Source organism: Leuresthes tenuis, unplaced genomic scaffold, assembly GCF_036924035.1.
Source record: "Leuresthes tenuis unplaced genomic scaffold, fLeuTen1.0.hap1 SCAF_9, whole genome shotgun sequence".
NCBI lineage: Eukaryota > Metazoa > Chordata > Actinopteri > Atheriniformes > Atherinopsidae > Leuresthes > Leuresthes tenuis.
Genome location: NW_027325363.1, coordinates 18767592 through 18788616, shown reverse-complemented (window position 1 = coordinate 18788616; position 21025 = coordinate 18767592). Strand labels below are relative to the sequence as shown.

General features: G+C 42.3%; 1 protein-coding gene across 6 annotated transcripts; it reads left to right on the top strand.

The window, feature by feature from the left end:
- The first annotated feature begins 790 nt into the window (after positions 1-790).
- agfg1a (ArfGAP with FG repeats 1a) lies at positions 791-20933 on the top strand. 6 transcript variants are annotated; one of them, XM_072392674.1, is made up of 13 exons: positions 791-1155; positions 6801-6894; positions 8616-8731; positions 9573-9741; positions 10885-11047; positions 11998-12117; positions 15460-15675; positions 16327-16504; positions 16746-16828; positions 17305-17424; positions 18959-19096; positions 19189-19283; positions 20154-20933. In XM_072392674.1, exons 1-13 carry the CDS (start codon positions 989-991, stop codon positions 20211-20213), a joined length of 1719 nt encoding a protein of 572 aa, XP_072248775.1. In that variant the 5' UTR covers positions 791-988; the 3' UTR covers positions 20214-20933. The 6 variants fall into 6 exon arrangements, with proteins under 6 accessions (XP_072248775.1, XP_072248773.1, XP_072248774.1 ...); XM_072392672.1 differs by having other exon boundaries at positions 793-1155; positions 16749-16828; positions 18944-19096; XM_072392673.1 differs by having other exon boundaries at positions 793-1155; positions 17308-17424; positions 18944-19096.
- Positions 20934-21025: the final 92 nt, after the last annotated feature.

Sequence of the window (21025 nt, the reverse complement as noted above, 5' to 3'; positions counted from 1 at the left end):
CTGTAGATGTATAGATTAGCATTAGGATTATGATTCGTATTCATTTCTTCACATTTGTAAATGTTTTATACAGTGTCTATTTTACTTGGTGACATCGAACATGCTGAGGTGACTTGCCAAATGATTCATTTCCATCTAATTGAATCAAAGAAAACTCATTCAACCTACAGCAACTATGAAATTCTCGAATAGTTTGGGTGTGTTTGACTGACTTTGCAAAGGCTTATTTTTAAAGACAAGAAGAATGCTTGTACTTTATCAGAAGCACTCTAATGTAGTGCTTGCTACATGTTTTCCAAATCAAATTGTGTTTCATCAGAAACGTGCGCAGGCGCGCCATCTTTGTAATATTCTATGAACCGCTTCCATAATTCTGTAGTGACAAGACGATTCCACATCGTGGCGCTGGTGTATTAAAGAAAGACCTCTGCGCTGTCATGAGAACGGCCAAAGATCGCATGTGGAGGACAAGATAATTCTTTCTGTAACCTTTGGAGGTGAATGGTGGCTATCTAGAGCCGGGTTTCCATAGTCAAGCAAGCTTACGGAAGTGGCTATTTTACCGTGTGGCACGATGCTGGTTAAAAAAACCCCGCAAAATTATCGTTTAATACTACAACTGCACTGTCATAACGCTCTCATAAATCAATACGACAGAGTATCGATTTTGGACATTTGCACCGTAATGACTATAGAGCACTCACAGTTGGCCCGGACCCAAAAAGAGAAACGGCGGAGTCTGCATAGCGAGATTTTGAGCAACGCCGGAAGTAGGTGGCAGGAAACCTCTTGGTCTCTCCGCTCCAACGCCTGAAACTCCCTGTTCGAGGAGACTCGAGGCCGCCCCGACAACAGAGCCTGCTTCCCATCCCCTCTCTGCCTTTAGCACGAGTCGACAACCGTTAAAAAGCACAGCCCTTTGTTTTGGTGGTAAACTGACCTCAGAACCTATTCTGGTTGTATTTCATCGCGCTGTGTATCTTTTACCATGGCGGCGAGTGCGAAACGAAAACAAGAGGAGAAACACCTGAAGATGCTGAGAGAAATGACGAGTTTACCTCCCAATAGAAAGTGCTTTGACTGCGACCAGCGCGGCCCAACCTATGCCAACATGACAGTGGGCTCTTTCGTGTGTACCTCCTGCTCTGGCATCCTGTAAGTATTAAGTTGCATAGTGACCTTAGCTTCGACATTGCGCACACGCTACAGCGTTTTAGATAGCTCATGCTTTACGTATGGGGTTAGTGGGGGGGCTAAACCTGTTAGGGCGAGCTAACGTTAGACAGATAACCAGTAACGGTATAGTAAGTGTGAGTTTTGTCGTCTTGACATTGTCTTGCTGTGTTGGGCGGGGTTCATGGAGGTGTCAGTGTTCCACAAAGCAGACAAACGGAGCAGCCACCCGAGATGCTAGCTAACTTTAGCCTCCAGTGTTAGCTTATGAACTTATCTGACACTTGCAAGCTAGGTCTACAGATAAGCCAGTTGCCAGCCGTTTCTACCAGTTTCTGGTAACGTTGGGAACACTCCCCATGTACAAAGGGACGTGAATGCCTATTTAAGTCATTGTCACTATGTGGAGTTTGAATAACGGCGTTTGTGTCTCAAACATGATGGTGAACATCTGGCCGAGTGAAAGTAGTGTCTTAATTTGAGATGGAACTGATAATTGTCAGACCACCATCAGCTGTGTTAAGCCCACTCATCAATCTTTGTATTTAATCTACAATTGAATGTATAATTATTACCTAGTTGTCCATCTTTGCTGAATTCATATTAACGTTAGTATCTTTCAGTCTACAGCAGCCGAATAAGGTCTCATGTAGGAGTTTCCTGCTGTGTACATTTACCTCCCACAACACACATCTATCTGCTGTGCTAATATTTGTAGTGTCACTGTGTGTTGTGACTTTACATGGCATATGCCAGACTTAAAGCCTTGCTGTCCAGTTGTGTAACCAAGCATCTGTAGTTTGGGATTAGTGAAGCGTTCCGTTCCTTTTTCAGCTGCATACATAACCCCTGAATGCAGCCAAATGTTTTTCACTCTAAGAAAGAAATCCCAAGCAGTATCATACAGTGATGACAGTTTATGAACTAAGAGGATAAAAGCAACATTTGCTCTTAGCCAAAAACAACAAAAGTCATGTATGTAATGACTGAATAGATGGTTACGTTTTTCTTGTGTCGTTTGAGTTAATTTGCCCAGAATTTACATGCCTGTTTTGGGACTAATTTGCTTGTGTGAAGACGTGGCTGAAACGATCCACTGTACTCTGACATTTGTTCAGCTCAAACATCTTTCATTGGTTTCCTATGTTTAGATAGCTCAGCTGCCTCTTTGCACATCAGTTTTGTCGTCCTCAACACATATTCTTGTAAGGTCTCCTAGAGTCCAGTCGTGGATGTAGTTGCTGCCCCATCATTGATGCAATTTGTTTCTTTTTTTTGACACAAAACACACAGAAACATACTTGTAATTACATGCATACATGTAATTTGTGTTTTCAAGTGTTTGTCAATGGAAAAAAAAACTAAACATTTTATTTTATTGAATGCTCCTTCATTTATCCCCAGAAGGAACTTGTATTATTACAGTAAGAATAAAAAAAAAACTATAATTTTAAGAAAAAGACAGATTGATAGATAGAAAATTGACTTGATATCAAGTAATTGTGCTGGGCTGTTGTGGTGGGCAGAAATAACTTCCTGTAACCATCCTTAATGCTGTCGTATTGAGGCAGCCTCTGACTGAAGTCACTATGTTGTACAATCAATATGTTGTGTGGGGGTGTGTGTAGTGTTGAGTGGCAACGCCCTTGTTTCACAGTCTGCTGCAGCACAGTAGCCCTCAGCACAGCGCCATCCTTTTTGATCAGTTTGTTCAGTTTCTTTGAGAAACGGCAGCAGATTATTAGCAAGTAACTCAATATACCGCTCGTCCATCCATCCTGATATGCTTATTCCAGTCTGCAGCCTGCTCATTTCAGCACTTCACGGAAATCGCCTTGCTGTTCTCCATTTAAAAATAATGATTCTTCCAAAGATGTTGCGGGGATAATAAAAAAAAATATTAAAAAGTCCTTGTTTGAATATGATTATTGGCTTTAATCAATGATAATTTAGCAGCTTTGAACACAGAGATTCTTTACCGTGACAAATTCTGTCGTACGAGCCAGTGCTGGGAGTTTGGAGGTGTGTTATAGTTTGAGATTATACTTTGCAAATTCTTCCCTGTGATGTGTGCAGGAAGCCGGGTGTGATTGCAGGCTCAGGAAGTGGTGCGGCCCCGCTGCACTGCTACATCAGCAGCATGTGATGTCGTATGTGAGCAACAGGAAGCGGCGGGGAGGTCAATTCACTGTCTCTCTTGTTCTTTTCATTTCAAACGTGCAAAGCCATTGCAAGGGAGTGCCTGAATATATGGTCAAAGCCGATCAACTGATTGGACCAGTTATCATGGTTGTGTCACTGATGATAATGAGAAAAAAAACAGCCTTTGCTGTAACTTATTCAAGTAAAACCCGTCGACAATAGAGATGACACCTCGGCTGCGTTTCTGTCTGATTGTCACGGGAATCTCGAGCACTTTGTTTCAAAGGCCTCTGGATAGAAAATGCACATCAGGCATGTTTCCATAAACAACACGCCTGATCGTTAACAACATTAAAACTTATTCACCTGGGCATTTTCATCTCTTCTTCAGAGCATCGGCTCTTTAAACAGAAGTCCAACAAACCCTGTCAGGCTCGTGCGAGAACCTTTTTGTGACCTCTTCTAATGCGCGTTTTTTTAAATATGACCGAGAAAGCGTCGATGGAAATGTGCCAGTTGCTAAAGCACCTTTAATTTAATTCCACTTTGCTTGCTTTTTCCCTTTTTATTCCAGTTGGAGTTCTTTAGGAGTGACAGTAGGGGCACAACCGTCTCCCTCTCTCATTTGTGGTTATTTAATTGAGGGTGGCGTTGGAATCTGCTTTGTAAACACATTCCTTATGAAGGTGGAGGCCTTCCCAGGAGGAACACCACTTACAGTGTTTCTTTCTGGAGAATTTCTCGCGGCAGGAAGTAACCCCTCTTGGCCTCGTGTGTCCTGAGTAAGCAGGGATGCGAATGTGACGAGGCGGTCACAGAAGTGGGCAGGTGTCGCCGACCACAAGCATAAAGACTTAGCTAATGGCCAGACAAGACTTTTCAGTGATAAAAGTTTCCCTGTTCCCCATGAAATGCTATTTCTTGAATAATTGTGGACTACCTGTGAAGCATAGTCAGCGAAGTCGGTGATGATGGTAAAGCTTTCTACAGAATCTACATTTTCAGTGATAAAAGGTAGTCAAAGCGGTGGAAGAGGGTGTGTATAGGCCACTTATTGTCGGGGCAGTAAAGTGAGGCGTTTTGCAAGCCTCTCTATTCTTTAGAGAGTTAATCTTGCCAGTTTCTCTCACCCTGGAGCTGTTACAGTATGCAAATGAGCTGAGTTTTCCCTGCTTCAGCTGTCCTGGTATAAAGTAGCGCCTTGATCATAATTATTTTACTGTGCAATATGTGATAGTGTTCTGGTACACAATACCAGTCAGTTCACACCAAAACTGACACTTCAGCTTGCATACAGTATGCATACAGACATGGCTGGTGTTTGTAGAATGTTGATGGTAAAAGTAATTTTTATTTGTAATCATCTATAACATTACAGTTTAAATCACCCCGTGAAACAGAAAACCACTATCACTGGACATTGTGAAATAGAAGCTCAGTGAGACTGAAGGGCCATTTGTGTTGTAAGCCACAGCTGAGTCATAGTAGGGTCACATCGATTAATACATAACTTTTTCTAATTTTGCAACCCCTGACTGTGAATCAGACAGTCAGAAACTGGGGACAGCTTTGATAAAGAATGTTAGACGGACTAGATGTGTTTTTAAATGTGCCATCAGAGTCGAGTAATACACAGTAGACAAAGAACAGAGCAGAGCAGATGGATGACTTCACTGGTATTGGAATGCCCACAGTGAGACAACTGGGCAGAGATGCTGAGATCATAAATAGACCTTAAGGGCAATGGGACTTTGTCCCCGGTGTTGACCTAGTTTCATCTTCATGTGAATAGAATCTGATCATTCACCTTCCTCAGGGCACTGAAAAGCACACCAGAGCTTAAATACACAGAAGCTCACATAGGCGCACCTAATCGCCTCTTGCTTTTGATAAATTTGGTGAGTCAACTCCAAGAGAAGAGAGAAACCAAATCCTTACCAGGAAAGTGGAATTCAACCATTTTTTTTCTTTTTTAACTTAGTGAGCCATTTGAGTTGTTCATTAATTGTCAGTCCCATGTTCTTTACGTAGTTTGGGGATTTAAGCAGCTTTTTGTTTCTCTAAAGTTTAACATTGAATAGTCACGTTAACATGTTCCTAGCAGTTCCCGTCGACCTGCTCCATGCATTGGTGAGGACACACAGTCCCCTCTCTCAGAATGACCCTGGCTCTTTTTATGTGTCTGAGAACAGCCCAGACTTTTTTATGATTGGGGAATTGACAGAGCTAAGCTCCTCGTGTGTTTCCGTCCATCTTCTCTTTCTGAGAGCTAATTGTTACTCTTGCTGTGGGCAACACATTGGGTTACTGTCAGCTGATTGGTGGATGCGTAAAGAATGGGGGGGAGATGAAAACGGCTGTGAATAATTTAGTTTCCATGTCTAGTATTTCGGTGTGGGATCTGACTTCTCTATGGGCGTAAAAGTGTATTTGTAATTGTGACACTTTTTCAGAGGGGTGACCTCAGTGACTCTATGACAAACATCCATGTAATGTTTTCACATTTATGTTTCCAAGACAGTTTCCACTGGGGCTGAAAAGAAAAGGTTTAAGAAGGGGAAAAACCTCCAAACCTCGGCCATATTGGTACATGGTTATGTGTGGGCCAGAAAGAGTCGCAGGTCTCTAGAATATAATATGCAAATATAAGTGGAATGCAATGTCCTAAACTCAAAATGACAACCATAAACATGGTGTTGCTCAGAGATCCTTTAAGGTTTGGAGACAGAAACAACTGAAGTAAAGGTGAGACGTGCCTGAATAAAGTCGCCCTCAGTTTTTTTCCCCCCACATTTTTGGTGGATACCTTTGTTACTTGCACTTTTACGTTGTTATTTTAATGGTTAAAGATACCTCTAAGACTGACAATGTTTGACAACAACAGAGAGTGATCAGCTCGTCACACTCTGTTTGCACCCAAAATATCTTTTGGTCACCTTCAGAAACCAAACAGTTGGTGACCTTGCAGCCGGCTCCTAATTGGTTTTCACTCTCAGGAAGAAAAAAAATACCCCTTAAGCGTAAAAACCCTTATGGTGGCCCTTTTCAGCTATTGCAGTTAGAAGGTATTTTTAATTTGCAGCATGAGCTGTGACCTAGTGAGGAAAAATTAGCAAGGCTTGTCTGGGATAATGGGTGTTCCTCCATAATGAAGCAGTTAGCGCACTATTGTGTTGTACTGACAATCTCTGCTCAGTTATTGTCAGCTGAGGAAGTCTTTTCTTCACTTCCCTTGTTCTGATCTTCAACCTTTTCTTTTTTTTTTTCTCTTTCTCAACATGCGTCTCTGTTGTGATGCATCTCTGTGATTTCTCTCTGTAATACCATCTTTCTGTCCTCAGTTACACAAACCAGCAGCCAGTCGGCTTGTGGCTAATTAAATGGCCCCATCGAGCGAGGTGAACTCTGGAGTGTGTCCAAAAGAGGTTCACGTTTATTTTGTCCTCAAATTAAATTGACCCCGTCTTCTAATTCTCTGCCCACAGGCGAGGACTGAATCCACCTCATAGAGTCAAGTCCATTTCCATGACAACTTTCACGCAACAGGAAATCGAGTTCCTGCAGAAACATGGCAATGAGGTAAGAACCTTTCTGCCTTTATGCTTTACATACACACTAATAAAATCATTTATCACTCTCCTCATCTTGTCTAGTCTATATTAGTAGATTGAAAAAGTGGAATTAACACACATGCAAATTGAATACCCATCATTCAACATGCCTGGTGTGCATCCAGTCAACCATCTGGAATGGACTGGAAATGTAACAGAGCAGACTACTTTCTGAGGAAGCGTAGGTGCTTGATTATATGCCACAACATGTTGCATATCCTCTAGTAGTCAGTGATGGAGAAGCAGTATCAGACACTGCAGTCAACCAGTGACTCAAAGTTACCTGTGCAGAGGAGTTACTATGGAGCCACATAATAACAGAGGGTGTTCAGTCAGAGGCTTCTACAGCTCTGTTGCATTAAAGAACAGCACAGGAGGTAATTATTTGTTTTATTTATACTGCAGCAGCATCACTTTTACCTCAATAGACTGTCAGTTATTTTCAAAGAAGAAGGCCGCCTGGAAGACACAGATACCCTCTTGAGGAGGAGTGGGTGTAGCCAAATCCAGGAAATGAAGCTTTGTGGCACATTTCATCAGGTGGAGTTGTTGTTTTGATTAGATGTGAAAGTAGACAACGCGTTGAAAACAAACTCTGCAGAATCTATGAGTTGGAAAATGTGTCTGGTAGGGTTGTAACACCTTTTGAAATCTACAGTTCGATTTACATTCACCACACCCAGAGCATTGAGTCCATGAAATCAATGTTTTCCCTACATAGACTGAAATGATTATTATTTTTTAGGACAAAGTTTTTATCATTTTCAACCATATCGTAAAATACTAATAAAGTAGGTGAATAAGATGTCAAATTATGTGCATGGTTAGCAGATAGCGTCTTTATGGAGTGTTTGTCATTCCGGCTCGGACCTATCCATCATATTCTGTTAGAGTAGGGAGGAACCAAGGTCCATCGCGCCCATCGTCATGCAGGAGACATTTCTGATAAACGGAGTATGAAATAGACCAATGCCACCTGGGAAGCGCAGTCTATTAAAAGCTGTAGCAAAGTGGCCGGAGAGGCAGACATGTGAGACTGAAGGCTGTAGCTGATGCTCATGCCCATCAATGATGCCGTTTAAATTTTCAACCCTCAAGCTGAATTTTCTCTCTCCTTCGGAGAGCAGTTGGACGCGGAAAAAAAGTGAAACTGCGCTTTCAGCTGTCACGGTTTCAAAATCCATCTCGTGATGATTAAAAAGTAAGCTCCAATGTGCAAACGTGCACAAGTGAGAGCGTGTGCACGTGTGACTTAAGGTTGGTCGAACAGAAAGGGGAAACATAAGAGACATTCTGACTTATTGCAGCATTTTGCGCTGAGCAACCACACACAGCAAGCCTGTAAGTCTCTCTTTGCTAGATTAGGCAAATGCTAAGGAATGTGGTCCAAAATCCAAAGCCAGTGAAAGGTGAGACTTGATTTTTATACCAGGAAGCTATGTTAAACTTTTCTCCCCGTATATGGGGACACAGGATCGCCTCTTGTCTAAATCTTTCCCATCAGACATGGGACCTGCTTAGGTTTTAAAAAAAAAAATCATTAGTGAAATTGCCTCCTCGTAGCGTGTGTTTTCATTTCATGTGTCAGTGTTTCAGTTTGCCCCAGCAGTAGAATAACCGATCATTTAGGTCCAGCAAAGGTCTTTGAAGCTCAACCGAATGCCGCTTCTTTTACTGTGTTTGTTTCAGGCGTGTAAACGGATCTGGCTCGGCCTTTACGATGACAGAACCTCCTCAGTACCAGACTTCAGGGAACCACAGAAAGTCAAGGAGTTCCTTCAAGAAAAATACGAGAAGAAGAGATGGTACGTCAGTTTTTAGAAGGTGCAAAGAAGTGATCGGGACTGCACAGACGTGTAGCTTTCCTGTGTGTTTTCCTTCTCTCTGGCGTGGAATGTCTCCAAGGCAGCTCATAGCCTCCAGCAAGCCACCAAATACCCCTCTTTAAATGCAGTGAATGTAGGTCATTACAGTCAAGCTGCTCTGTGTGCATGATGAAAAGATTCTATGGATTTAAAGGTTTAATTACATTAAAATAAATGCATAGAAAACTCTGGCTTAGTTGTTAGTATGTTCGTTTCACTTACTTTATACAAATAAAAATAAGTGCAATGGCAAATTTTATAATGGCAAAGGAATGGGTTGGTAATCGCAAATAGATGTTAAATCAGTTTAAGCGTAGATTTATGCAAATTCTTGTTAACATTCAGATATTAAATCATCGAAGGGACCTTGTGTGATTAGTCCTTGTTCTGCTGTCTGAAGGCTGATGATAACGGGAGGAAAGCAGGGCTTGTCTCAACACGCCGCTTCTGCTGCAGACAGTCATTCTCCTTCACAAAAGCCTTTGTCCTGCGACTGATAGTGCCGCCGTTATCGATTTTTCATTTTCCTAGAATCAAAGCTCGCCTGCCAGCGTGTTGATAGACGCTTCTTTATTATCGCAACTACTGACACATGCAGTTGAGAAGATTGTTCCATCAAAGACTGAAATGACGCTATTTTCATACCTCTAGACTGTGTCGGTTTATTTCTAGAAGTCCTTGGCCAATTGAAGTATTTCTCTTTCTTTAAGGTTGCCTTTTTTTTTTTTCTTTTTAGCAGAATTATCTTAATGTGATACATATGATGTGAACTGCTTCCAAGGTACGTACCTCCCGAACAGGCCAAAGTGGTGGCCTCAGTCCATGCTTCCATCTCTGGCTCCTCGAACAGCAGCAGCACCAGCAGCACCCCAGAAGTCAGACCATTAAAATCCCTACTGGGAGAGTCGGCCCCGTCTCTACACCTCAACAAGAGCACCCCGCCAAATCAGGTGAATGCTAACTAAGGTGTTAAAATGATGCAGAGGTTCAGACATGAGCATGATTATCGATTAGCAGTAAATGTTGGTCATTGTTGCTTTTTTTTCCTTTTTCCCTGAAAATGAGATTCTCACGTTTCACATTTGCTTCGTCCAGTCATTTCTGACGCCGCGCTGCCACAGATACAGTTACTCGGTAGTTGTTTCCTATATTACAGTGAACAGTGTCCTGGATTTGACTCAGTACTTTTGCTGATTTGAAAAGTCTGTTTTGCTTCGGAACCTTTCTAAAATGGTCCAAAAGTATGACATCAGCCATGATGAGAGCTGTAACAGTTCTCCAAATGCTAAGGAAAGGAGCTACGGTGCTTCCTTCGAGATATTCCTTTAGCATAAGATGCACAGGGAGACGACTCCATTCCACAGCACCTTACAGCCGCAGCTTTCATAGCAACGCTCGGTAATTTTCATCCATTTGCTCTCACTGCGGTTCGCTGGGATGAATATGAGACTGTGAAAAGTAAGCCTGTAACAATAGGTTTAATTACAGACCTTAATAGTAAATCTATATATTTATATGATCTTTTATACGTTATGTATTTGAGAACTGCTTTTTAACTTTGGTATCCAAAGCTTTTGTTATTTTTATTTTTTTGTAGATTATTTATTGAACATCTGCAGTTTCAGTGCTGCAGACCACCATCGCAGCTCAGACTTAGGGTCAGTGCAGCATGGTTGTCTTTTCATAAGTTCCGTCATCTTTGCTTAACTCCAGGACATTTTCCTTTGGGGTCAAGGAAACGAGCTCAGGAAAAGATGAGGAAAAACTAAACCATGAAATGAACTGAATCTTTATCATGTATTTATTATTTTCTCGATCTCTTTACATTTCCACAGCTATTTCTAGATATGTTATTATATTTATTTTCTTATTCTTTCACAAATATGTTCTATTTTCATGCCATAGATGCAGGTTTTCCCAACAGAACAGGACATTGTTACACGATGAGCGGTGTCCTTCCTTATTATCCTCTTTGCATTTGTCTTTGAATTCCGATTGTTCCCTCCAGGACTCTTTGTTTGGCACACATCTGTATGCTAACCAAGGCATGCACGCAGGTTCTTTTTTTCAAATCCATCTCTTGTCTCCACCAGTCTCCCGTGGTGAGCCGTGGACAAACCCACCAACAGCAGCTCCATGATAAGAAGTTTGACCTCCTCAGTGACTTGGGTGGAGACATCTTTGCTGCCCCGCCCAATGCGAATGCGGCCGCCAGCGCCGGTTTTGCTAACTTTGCACATTTCAACAGCCACACAAGTAAGGAACAGACAAATAACTGACTTAATGACCCCCAAAAAAGAAAAAAAAAGAAGAATAAAATTGGGCGGCTGCAGGCGGCTGCAGTTTGGTGGCGTAATTGTGGAAGATGCCCCTCTCAGATTCTTTGTCAGGCCAATCCCACTAGTTTTAAAACATATGCCAGAGGTTATAAATGGTTTTTAATGAGGTTTATAAAATCATCTCTTTTGGAAAACTGGAAGAATCTCGCTCTAGTTACTCTGGTTACTGATTTTCACTTCCTGTTTTGTACAACTCCATCTTGATCAAATCAAACAACAAAGGCAGCGCATGGCAAACAGGCAGGAATATTTGAGCCTCTTAGGAACTAGTCCTGGATGTTCCTGAAGGTGTGAAAGATGCAGGATGATGGCTGTTCCCTTTTCTTTAACACCTTACACACTGTGGCATAAGTTGTTGATTGTACAGAATTCGTTAAATGCCCGTGGTTGCAAAATATGACCATAAATGATGAAACAGTGTCAGACATGGCAAACAAATCTCTATGGTTACTAATTCCTGCAACATAAGGCTATTAGTGCTTGAGAGGGAAATGATAGGACATTATCCTCCATGGGAAGCAAAGAGTCATCAAGACTCGCCCTTAATGCAGCAACTAAAGTGGAATAGACACATGTGGAAAGCTGGAGCACAGATGTGCTCTAAGGTTAATGCCGTTTGTAGTCGTAAACACGCAGCCAGCGGTATCTCTAGGGAAAGGGTGACTGTGACGCTATCTTGCCGTCCTTCAAAATTACTCAGCATTTTGTTACACAAGACCCAGTGTGATTGGCCCTCGTTTTCAGCCCACATTTCACCCCCCCATGTCTTTGTGTGTCTGTGTAAAAATCCATTCATTCATTGTTTTCCCCTCACTGTTTCTGTTGCTCGCCTGTCTGTCTGAACATCACCTCTTCAACCACCTCCAGCGGCACAGAATGCCAACGCAGATGCAGACTTTGCAAACTTTGCTGCATTCGGGAGCACTTCTGGGTCGACGGGTGGTTTCCCCGCTGCACCCCAAGCCACATTTGAGCCCTCAAACACAGGTAGAACAAATCATTTTACACTGACTAAACGAAACGCCCCGAAACCTTGCTTAAAGGAGATGACTTGTGATGTTACTCATGTAGAATGTACACACATCTACGAGGCTATGAAGGAGCTGTTCGCATGCAGCATGTCCGCACGCACGTTGTCCTGCAGCTCTTGGTTTGTTTTTAACACGTTCTTATACGCAGTGTTCATCCTTTCATTAAGCAGCGAAGAACCTATGTGCACCGAATAATTGAATGTTTTTTTTTACGAGTTGTCCAACTTTTACCACCAACAGATCTAGGAGGAAATTGAAATTTCTGTTCACACGGTACCTGCATTAAGCAAAAAAAAAAAAAAGGGCAAACTGACTAAAAGCATCTCAGTGAGATTAGTACCACATCTGCTGTGACTCATCTCTAAAGCTCTCGACCATCACAAACTGTTGAGTTCAAACGAGTTTAGCCACCTTTTCAAGAAACTCAATGAGTCCATTTTTATGTTTTTTTTTTTAATATAAATGAGGTTTAGAATGAATATTTAGTGTTTTTGCACTACAATAAAACCTACATTATGCTGAAATCTCTCTCTTATTTTTAAGAGAAACCTATTCCATAGTCCATGATGATCACTGTGGTGTTCTGCAGATGTGACGCAGCTGTTTTGTAGGATTTCAACCACCCGAAAACTGCGGTTGCTGTTACAGTAACGTTTCAAGAGGTGTTTTTCTGAACACCGGCACGTTAGGAGCTTGCCTTTCGTTCACATACTCTCACACAAACACCGATACTGACACGAAGCAGTCACAGAACGATGTCGTGTGCTACACTGTCCTCTACTGGAGGTGTGCGCTGACGTTCTCGGCGTGGGGCTGTGCAGGGAACTCGAGCATGTCTGTTGCTTGATGGGTGAATCTCACTTCTCTCTCGTGTCATTTTGGAAGATAATCCTTGTGTGGTAGACTCTGTCTGACCGCTGTCCGACTTCAGTCTGTCCAACGTGCTTTTCACACCTCGCTTCTGCAGCTGTTGATTTGCTGTGATTTAACAGTTTGATCGTTTTCACCACTTGGTTTTGTTGACTTCCTTTCTCTCTTCCACATCTCGTGTTGCTTATCGCACTCCTTTGATTTTTGTCTGCCAGCGTTCGCTGTGCTCTCATCCAGCCGCAGTATGGGTGAGTTTGCCACTGCTCTGCCTCTCCAGAGTGCTCACAGTAAGTCTCTCACTGGCCTTGCCCTCGTAACAGCTTTAACCCTCTCCTCCTTCTCTCATGTGTATTCACTCTGATCCTTCTCTTTCTGGGTGTAACCGCTGTCTCATTGTGTTAATTTCTTGTCTGTTTAAACAAGAATTAGAGTTGACATTTCCGTTGGTCGATAATAAGCCTTGTTGTCGGTGTTATTTGAGTTTTTTTAATGTAAATACATACATTCATTAAGATATTTCCATGAAACTTACAGCCAACGTACCTCGGCTTGTAACGGCCGTGCTTCACCCTCACAGGCTTTTCGGTCATTAAATCAGCTGCAGTTTGGTACGAATGGAAGTTCTACAAGCTCTGAGTGAAGGCCCCATGTACCCCCCCCCCCCCCCCCTTCCTTTTGGTACCCCCTTTAGTGGGGGCAAACGCTGTCCCAAACCATGGTGTGGGAGCTGAAGCGCGCACATTATCCAACGCAGGCATTTTAAAAGCTGAAGCTGAACGAACGAGTGAGGACGCTACTTTGTTTTTGCTTCTGAAATGTCTCCAGGAAAATGTGTTTTTTTTGTTTGCTGCGTCAGATTGACCGTTTTCAGCTTCCCCAAAGACCCAGCGATCTTGGGTCATTGGGATTTTAAAAAATAGGCTTTGCGCTTCATATTTACAGTTTTATGAACAAAAGCCTGTACAGTGCTGGCTTTGTGGGGAGACTGAAGCTAAAAGTCGAGGACGTTCCATCACTCAAAGGGCACAAATCTGATCCCCAGGCAGCATTTAACTGTTTCAGATTGTTGGCATTAGTTGATTAAGGGCTTGTAGCTCAAACATTATGGCTACATTGAGCAAAGACTGCTAAAGAGGCCGACAGCACAACACATTTTTACACCAGACGGCTAAATATCCAATTGTTGTCATCTTCTTTGTGGCGGTTCATCGTAGCGCTCGCTTTGATGTTCAGGATTTGTCTGGATACGTCTGGATCTCATGTGTTGTGAAATCACTTGAAATCAAACGTTTGAATTCAACCAATCAAAGACACCTTTGGCAGGGCCTCTCACTCTCAGGTGGAGGCTTCCCTGGGAGAAAGCTCTCCCTCTTTCTGAAACTGTTTTGAGTTATGCTAATTTAAGAGCTACCCGAGATTAAGAATGAAGTGACTGGAAGTGATCGAGTCTTTTTGTACTTTTTTATTCCCTTTATTTACATAAAAATGACAATGAAAGTGAAATTAACACAGCTATACAGAGGTTTCTTGTTCATAAGCATTAATCTTCCTGGATATAAAGGCCCTATTCTGCAAAGTACAGAAATAAGCTCACACCTCTCCCTCTGTAAAGATTCTCATCTGCCTTTTAGATCCCAATTTAGGTCCCAATAAGTAGAATCAACAGCAGGCGATGGTGCTTGTTTACAGATGAATTGAGAGCATCCTTCGCCAGCAATAAATCACTGCTTGGGGTTCATGGTTTCAGGAGTGGTGTTCTGTCGACAGTGGAACTGATGCACTATTGTTGCTGATCAGTCGCTTTTTGATTTGATTTGTTCAACATTCCAAAGATAACGAAAAGTCCCCTGAAATAAGCATAACTGAGGGAAGTTCCTCAGTATTGTTGGCAAGCATTGACAGGTGTTGTGAAACAAATTGAAGTGCCAACACTAGGAGAATTACGTGTAGTTAAAAAGAAAAAAAAAAAGCAGTTTTTGTCTTTATTTTGCAAATCAGAGAAGAATGCATCTTTCTTTTTGCTTGTTTCGTATCCATTTACGCTTCCCAGAGCCCAGTAATGCTTATAAGAGGGGTTGAATGAATAAATACCACTTTTACACCTCTGTTGAATTGTTTTCCCCGTGTCGTGGTTGATTTTTAGAAATTTTTTAAAAAGCTTTTTAGTTTTATTTGTTGGGAAGAGCATAAATTAAGTGCTATTTGTATGTATTCCCGAGCTTCATAGACTAATAGAAAGCCAGAATGATGCAGAGCTGCTGGGATGAGTCTCCTTCAGATAGTGCCGGCATCCTTTCCACAGCCCGACTCAACCCCCACTGTACCTTCTACACAATTTGTTTCCTCCCTCTCCACCTTGTTTGTTCTTGTCTCGAACCCAGCGATCACGGTTGTCCTCACGACTCTTCAATCTCTCTCTTTCATGCAGGTAGCGCCTCAGGGGGACTATCAAATGCCAATTTTGCACATTTTGACAACTTCCCCAAATCAAGTAGTGCTGACTTTGGATCCTTCAGTTCTTCCTCCCAGAGTAACTCCACAGGAGCTGGCAGTGACGCGGTACAGAGTACTAGCGTTCCTGTCGATAGATACGCAGTCCTGGCTGACCTGGATAACGTTTTTAGCTCTGCCAAAACAGAGCAAGGTAAACATTTCGGCCTAGCCTGTTTCATAGATCTCAGCTTTAGGGCGAAAGGATCAGTTAAAGAGAAGACACAAAGATATGAAGTAATTAGGCACATAGATTTAAGCCCCTATGAGTTTTGACCCATCGGGGCAGAGTCAGGCTTAGACTCTAAAAACTGGGCAGATTAAATATTTTTTGCACCAACCAACAGCTCTGATAATGTACGTAATTTGGCTACGGCCGAGTCATATTTTAAGATGGTCATACTCCCTTCCCCCGTGTTATTGGTACCCGGGCCTCTGGGACATAACCAGCAGGCGTAAAGACAACAGGCCACTGGACTTGGTGGAAATGCCTTCTTACATATCGGTTTTTGGTATTTCAATGACACACCGTCCTCATTCTGGCACTCAAGCATTTGTGAATTCCACTGGGCCGGTTTTTATTATCAACATTATCGATATTTATATTTTATTCATGCAACTGCATTCTTTTGAGCTTCCTGATGACTGAAAACGTATTCCACATTATTTGCATTAGGTCGAATACAGTATGACAGCTATTTTGGGACCTTTCGTGCGTGTGTCTGTGACAGTTATTATTTTTTTTCCTGACAGTTAATCTGATTCCGAATGAACCCAGCTCCGCTCTTATGTGTCTCTCTTCCAGGAGGTGGTATTCCTGTCGGGGTGAGCGCTGCCCCGGCGGCGGCAGCAGGTTTGCCTCAGAAGCAGCCAGCAGGTGCAGGTTGGGGGGACCGCTATGCGGCTTTAGCTGAGCTCGACACTGTTTTCAGCTCGTCCCCCCCTGCCACCAGTGTTTACAACACCTCCAGCACCTCACAAAGGTCAGATACTGCACCGACTGCACGTACTTAGAAGACTGTGGTGGTCGTGCACAGCATTACAGAGTAGAACATTGAAGCGTAAATAACCTACAGGCTGGCGTGGTGTGGGGTTGTTAATGGATCTGCATAATGAGGAGGCAGACATGAAGTATCTGCACACACAGTGTTGCTCTCTCGTCTTTGCCTTTAATTGAATTTTTCTGGCTTTTTTCGAAGCACACATTTTAATTTATTGTCACAGCAGGACTGTGTTCGGCTCAGAGACGGTGGTGTCATCAGCACAAGCACAGCAGACCATACCGAGCATGGCTCAGGGCTTTGGAGGTGAGTGAATTACTAGATGACATCTTGTGGGTAACATGTTTGGCTTACTGTTTTTTTTTCCCAAGTCACCTTTGGAGTGAGGAGCAAGCTGAGGATTAGTCACATTGCACTAATTATAGTTGCAACATAGCATGAAGAAGAGGTTTGACATTTCTGAGAAACAGATGTGGGTCATATGCCCTTTTTAAGTCAAACATGAGCTGTGCTCCTACTGGTGAGTTCTAGTTTCTTTTCAACCACCCTGCCTCACAGGTTATTATGTCTTTACCATCATTAGGTTGTTTGGAAACTTTTGAACTGGCTTTTTTTTATTTAAAAAAAAAAAAAGGAATGTAACATGATCAGTATGAATACTGCTGTAGATTTAAGGGTCAGCAATAAGGTTTTGATATGGGAGCACCTTATATAAATCAGCTGTTTGAGACCCCGGTTTCTTCTTACTTTCTCATGCTTGGTGACTTGATATTTTTCTCCAGCAGCACAGTCGACTAATCCATTTGTAGCTGCTGGCGTAGCTGCTGGTGTCGCTCCCGCAGCGGCTCCCACCAACCCGTTCCAGTGCAACGGCAGAGCAGCAAGCGTGGCGGCCGCGGCAGGTTCGTTTGTCATCTTTTTCAGACAAAAAAAGCGTTTCGGCTCAGTCATTATGGAAATTCAGAGGAAAATCCATTCATGTAGTGATAAAAACAAGATAAGAAACAGACTTTACATTTTAATGTGTGGGTATATGAGATATAAGTGTATCCACTGTTTTTTGCTGGCACAACTGAAGTGGCAACCTTTGCTGCCGTAGCAACCAGTCGGCTTGCGATCACAGGAACAAGCGATAAGGGACGGAGAAAAAAAATCTTAAATTAAAAAAGTCAGTGTACTGGCTGCCAAGACTCCCTATGGAAACGAGTCGTAGGACTAGTGTTGCCATTCACTGTTGTGCACAAGGGATATAAAAGAATGTTGAGATTGTCTGTTTGGTTGTTCTTGCCACGCTGAACAGGCTTGGCGGAGGCTCTTCATTGGCAGGGTTACACCCCCACCTTTGGTAGGTTGCCTTGTGCTGTCTGCTTCCTTTCTGCACTCTCGTGCCTTGCTCTGGCAGTGACTAATACTGTCTGTCATCAGTCTGTTGGGAAAATGTTTGAAGATGCAATCGTAGAGTGGCTGAAAAACTATCGCACCTTTTGTGATTTCACCGTTGGAGAGAAAGGGGGAAGCTGAAACTGGACTTTTCTGGTGAAATCTGGCGAAATGTTTATTTCAATATTTTGTCTCTAAATCAGTAGTTATGATTATAAAGACCTGCAGAAACACTAATTAAGTGTACAATAGGAATTTAAGAAGACATATTTGCAGCTTTTATTTTGAGCAATATGCTGAGTAATAAGTAGCCCAAGTAAGTGCATCTTACAGTCAGTGTCCCACGCGTTTCCTCAACATTTTCCTCTTATCAGTCAAACAAGAAGAAACTCTTGTTTGTCTTTGTGATATGAGCTTGAGTTCCAGGTTTGGGTTTTATCGATGGGATTGCTGGTTGCCAGCTGACTGTCATAGTTAATGGTTTGATCCCAGTTGCTGTGCTCATCAGAGCTCAGACACAGATGTCTGACTCTGAATCTCTCCTTTTTCCAAAGCCTTGTGTCTGTAGGCTAATTTATGCATGTGTTTAAACTGCAAATAAATGAGAGAGAAAGCTTCTGAGGGCCTCGATAAGAAAGTTGAATGGACGCATGGATATCTGTACACATGCAAATATCCACTTGCTAACAAAACACTGACCGAACCTACTACAAGGGGTGTTTGATGTATTTCTGAATACTACTTTACTGTAGAAGTATTACTGTTTTTTATTTGGACTATTCTGTAAGCCTAGTTCTTCAGACTCACACATTTATTACAGTAAACCGCTTTCTCACGATCTCCTACTGAAATCCGCTGATGTGTGATGACGTTTGTGTAATATTCCATCTTATAAGCACGTCTGTGCGCTGCAAGACTTCCACGCGATACACAAAAGCAAAAGGTCTAAACTTCAGACAGCCCTTTGCTCACTGTATGTCTTTACATGCCGCTAAGTCTTAGCTAGGCCTCCGTAACTTGTTGTTTCCTGCTGTGATGCAGCATCTTTTGGCACAGGATCCATGAGTATGCCGTCTGGATTTGGGAATGCTGCAGCCTACAACTTCCCTACCAGTTTCAGTGGAACATTCCAGCCACCCTTTCCTGGCCAGGCTCCCTTCCCTCAGCCTCCTGCGTTTCCCCAGCAACCCAACGGTGTGTTTCTGTGTGAAATTTTCACATGCACAAGTCTGAGTAGTTGCCACAACGTTTCAGTGACAGTGACCGACACACTGTGTGTGTTTCAGGTGGAGGATTCCCAGCCTTTGGCCCAGCCAAGCCTGTTGTGACTCCTTTTGGACAGGGAATGGCGGGACCTATGGTCCCCAACAACCCTTTCCTGGTTAGTTTACCATTTATTTCATTTGTATCCATTCAGGAAATAGAAACCCTTGGTCAGCAAAAATAACACAATAATACACACTGTACACAAAACAAACGTATACAAGTATATGTCATGTTAAATAACTTTAAATATAATGATTTTAGTGATCAAAAAGCTTAGAAAACGTAAGACTATTTTGTCGCCATCGTCATTGCAGGCTGAAGGAGCAGAATGGTCATTCATAACATTTGCAACCAGACAAATCTGCATATCTGCTCCCATTGTGCTTAAAATTTTCTTGGATTTGTGAAGTGAGACGGGCTCCTTAAGATTCTGATGTTTTTTGTAATTGATTCCAAGCAGGAGGAGCAATCAATTTAAATGCCTTTTTTTTCTTTTTACTCAATTCACTGCGGGTTGTAGGGATAATTAAAAGGAATAATTATTTGGGACGAAGGCAATAACTTCCTGTACTTTTGTAAGATGTAGGTCTGTAGATAAATTTGGATCACGCCAAAAATAGCTTTCAAAAAGAGAGTAAGTCCATGCTTGAGAGTCTAAAGGAGGACAAAGGAGATCATCCAACCTGCTCAGGCAATAATGTGGTGGTGTGTAAAGGTTTTAAGATGCGTGAGGGAACATTTTTACAGTTCCAGTAGGTTCTCATTCAGGACTAGACAAATAATCAGTTATCAGGCTGACATGCAATTAATGCCAACTCTGGCACAAACTGCATTCTTCATCCATCACACTCACTAGACTGGTAGCAGTTTTCTCAGTAACCTCTCATAGTAAAAGTTCGAGTGGCAATTGTGTGAGTTCACTGTGACCCATGTCTAAATGATTCGTGACTCTTCTGACTGTGTCTGCGCACCTCTTTCATTCCAGGGTGCAGGTCCACCCGCACAGTATCCAGCAGGAGGCTCCTCAACAAACCCCTTCTTATAGCGCCCCACCATTTCAGCTTCACTACAGGGTCAACAACTGGCGCGCTTGCACCTATTGCACTGTTTTGTTTCACAAGTAGCTTTAAAAACACAATGTTTGTATGAATTTGTATTTTCTATCGCAGTTTGTCAGAAACGGAACAATATGCGAGTCGGTCATGCTGACGCTGTCTGTGGCTACAAAACAAAGTGATGGTGAGCAGGGGGAGAGGTTGATCCTCTCCTCTATTTAACCTGTGAACTGGCCTGGCCTCTACTGAGCCGCCACGTATAATCAAACTGGCTGAAAACTAAGTTATTGCATACAGTATATCCCATTCATTATGCTGCAATTCTGTACATATTAATTTACTTTTAGGTGATTAGCTCTTTGTGCATATCAGTATTTGTAAAACTCACAGGATTTGTGGAAGACGGAGCTGTCGCTTGGGTACTGCCAGTTACTGTATTTGTAAAGAACCAAACCGTCTATTTGTGCAGAAACCTTTTGGGTGAATCCTTCTCACTAAAGAAACAAACAAAAAAATAAAAAATTCTGTTGTTGAGAGATGAAAACCAGTGACTGCTGCATCGGAGATGAGTGGAGGACACTTCTGAATGACATGTGGGAAACCAAAACGGCTGATGGACTGAAAACCACTTTCATTGGACTTTAAAGAATTTTAAGTTAATGTGTAAATACATACAGTATATATATATTAAAAAGAATTTTAAATAAGAAGAGACCTTCGAAGCATTCGTCTTTTCATTTGATTTTATTGATACAAGAGTCAGTACTTTTGAAGCTTTTTTTTCTTTCTTTCTTCCTTTCTT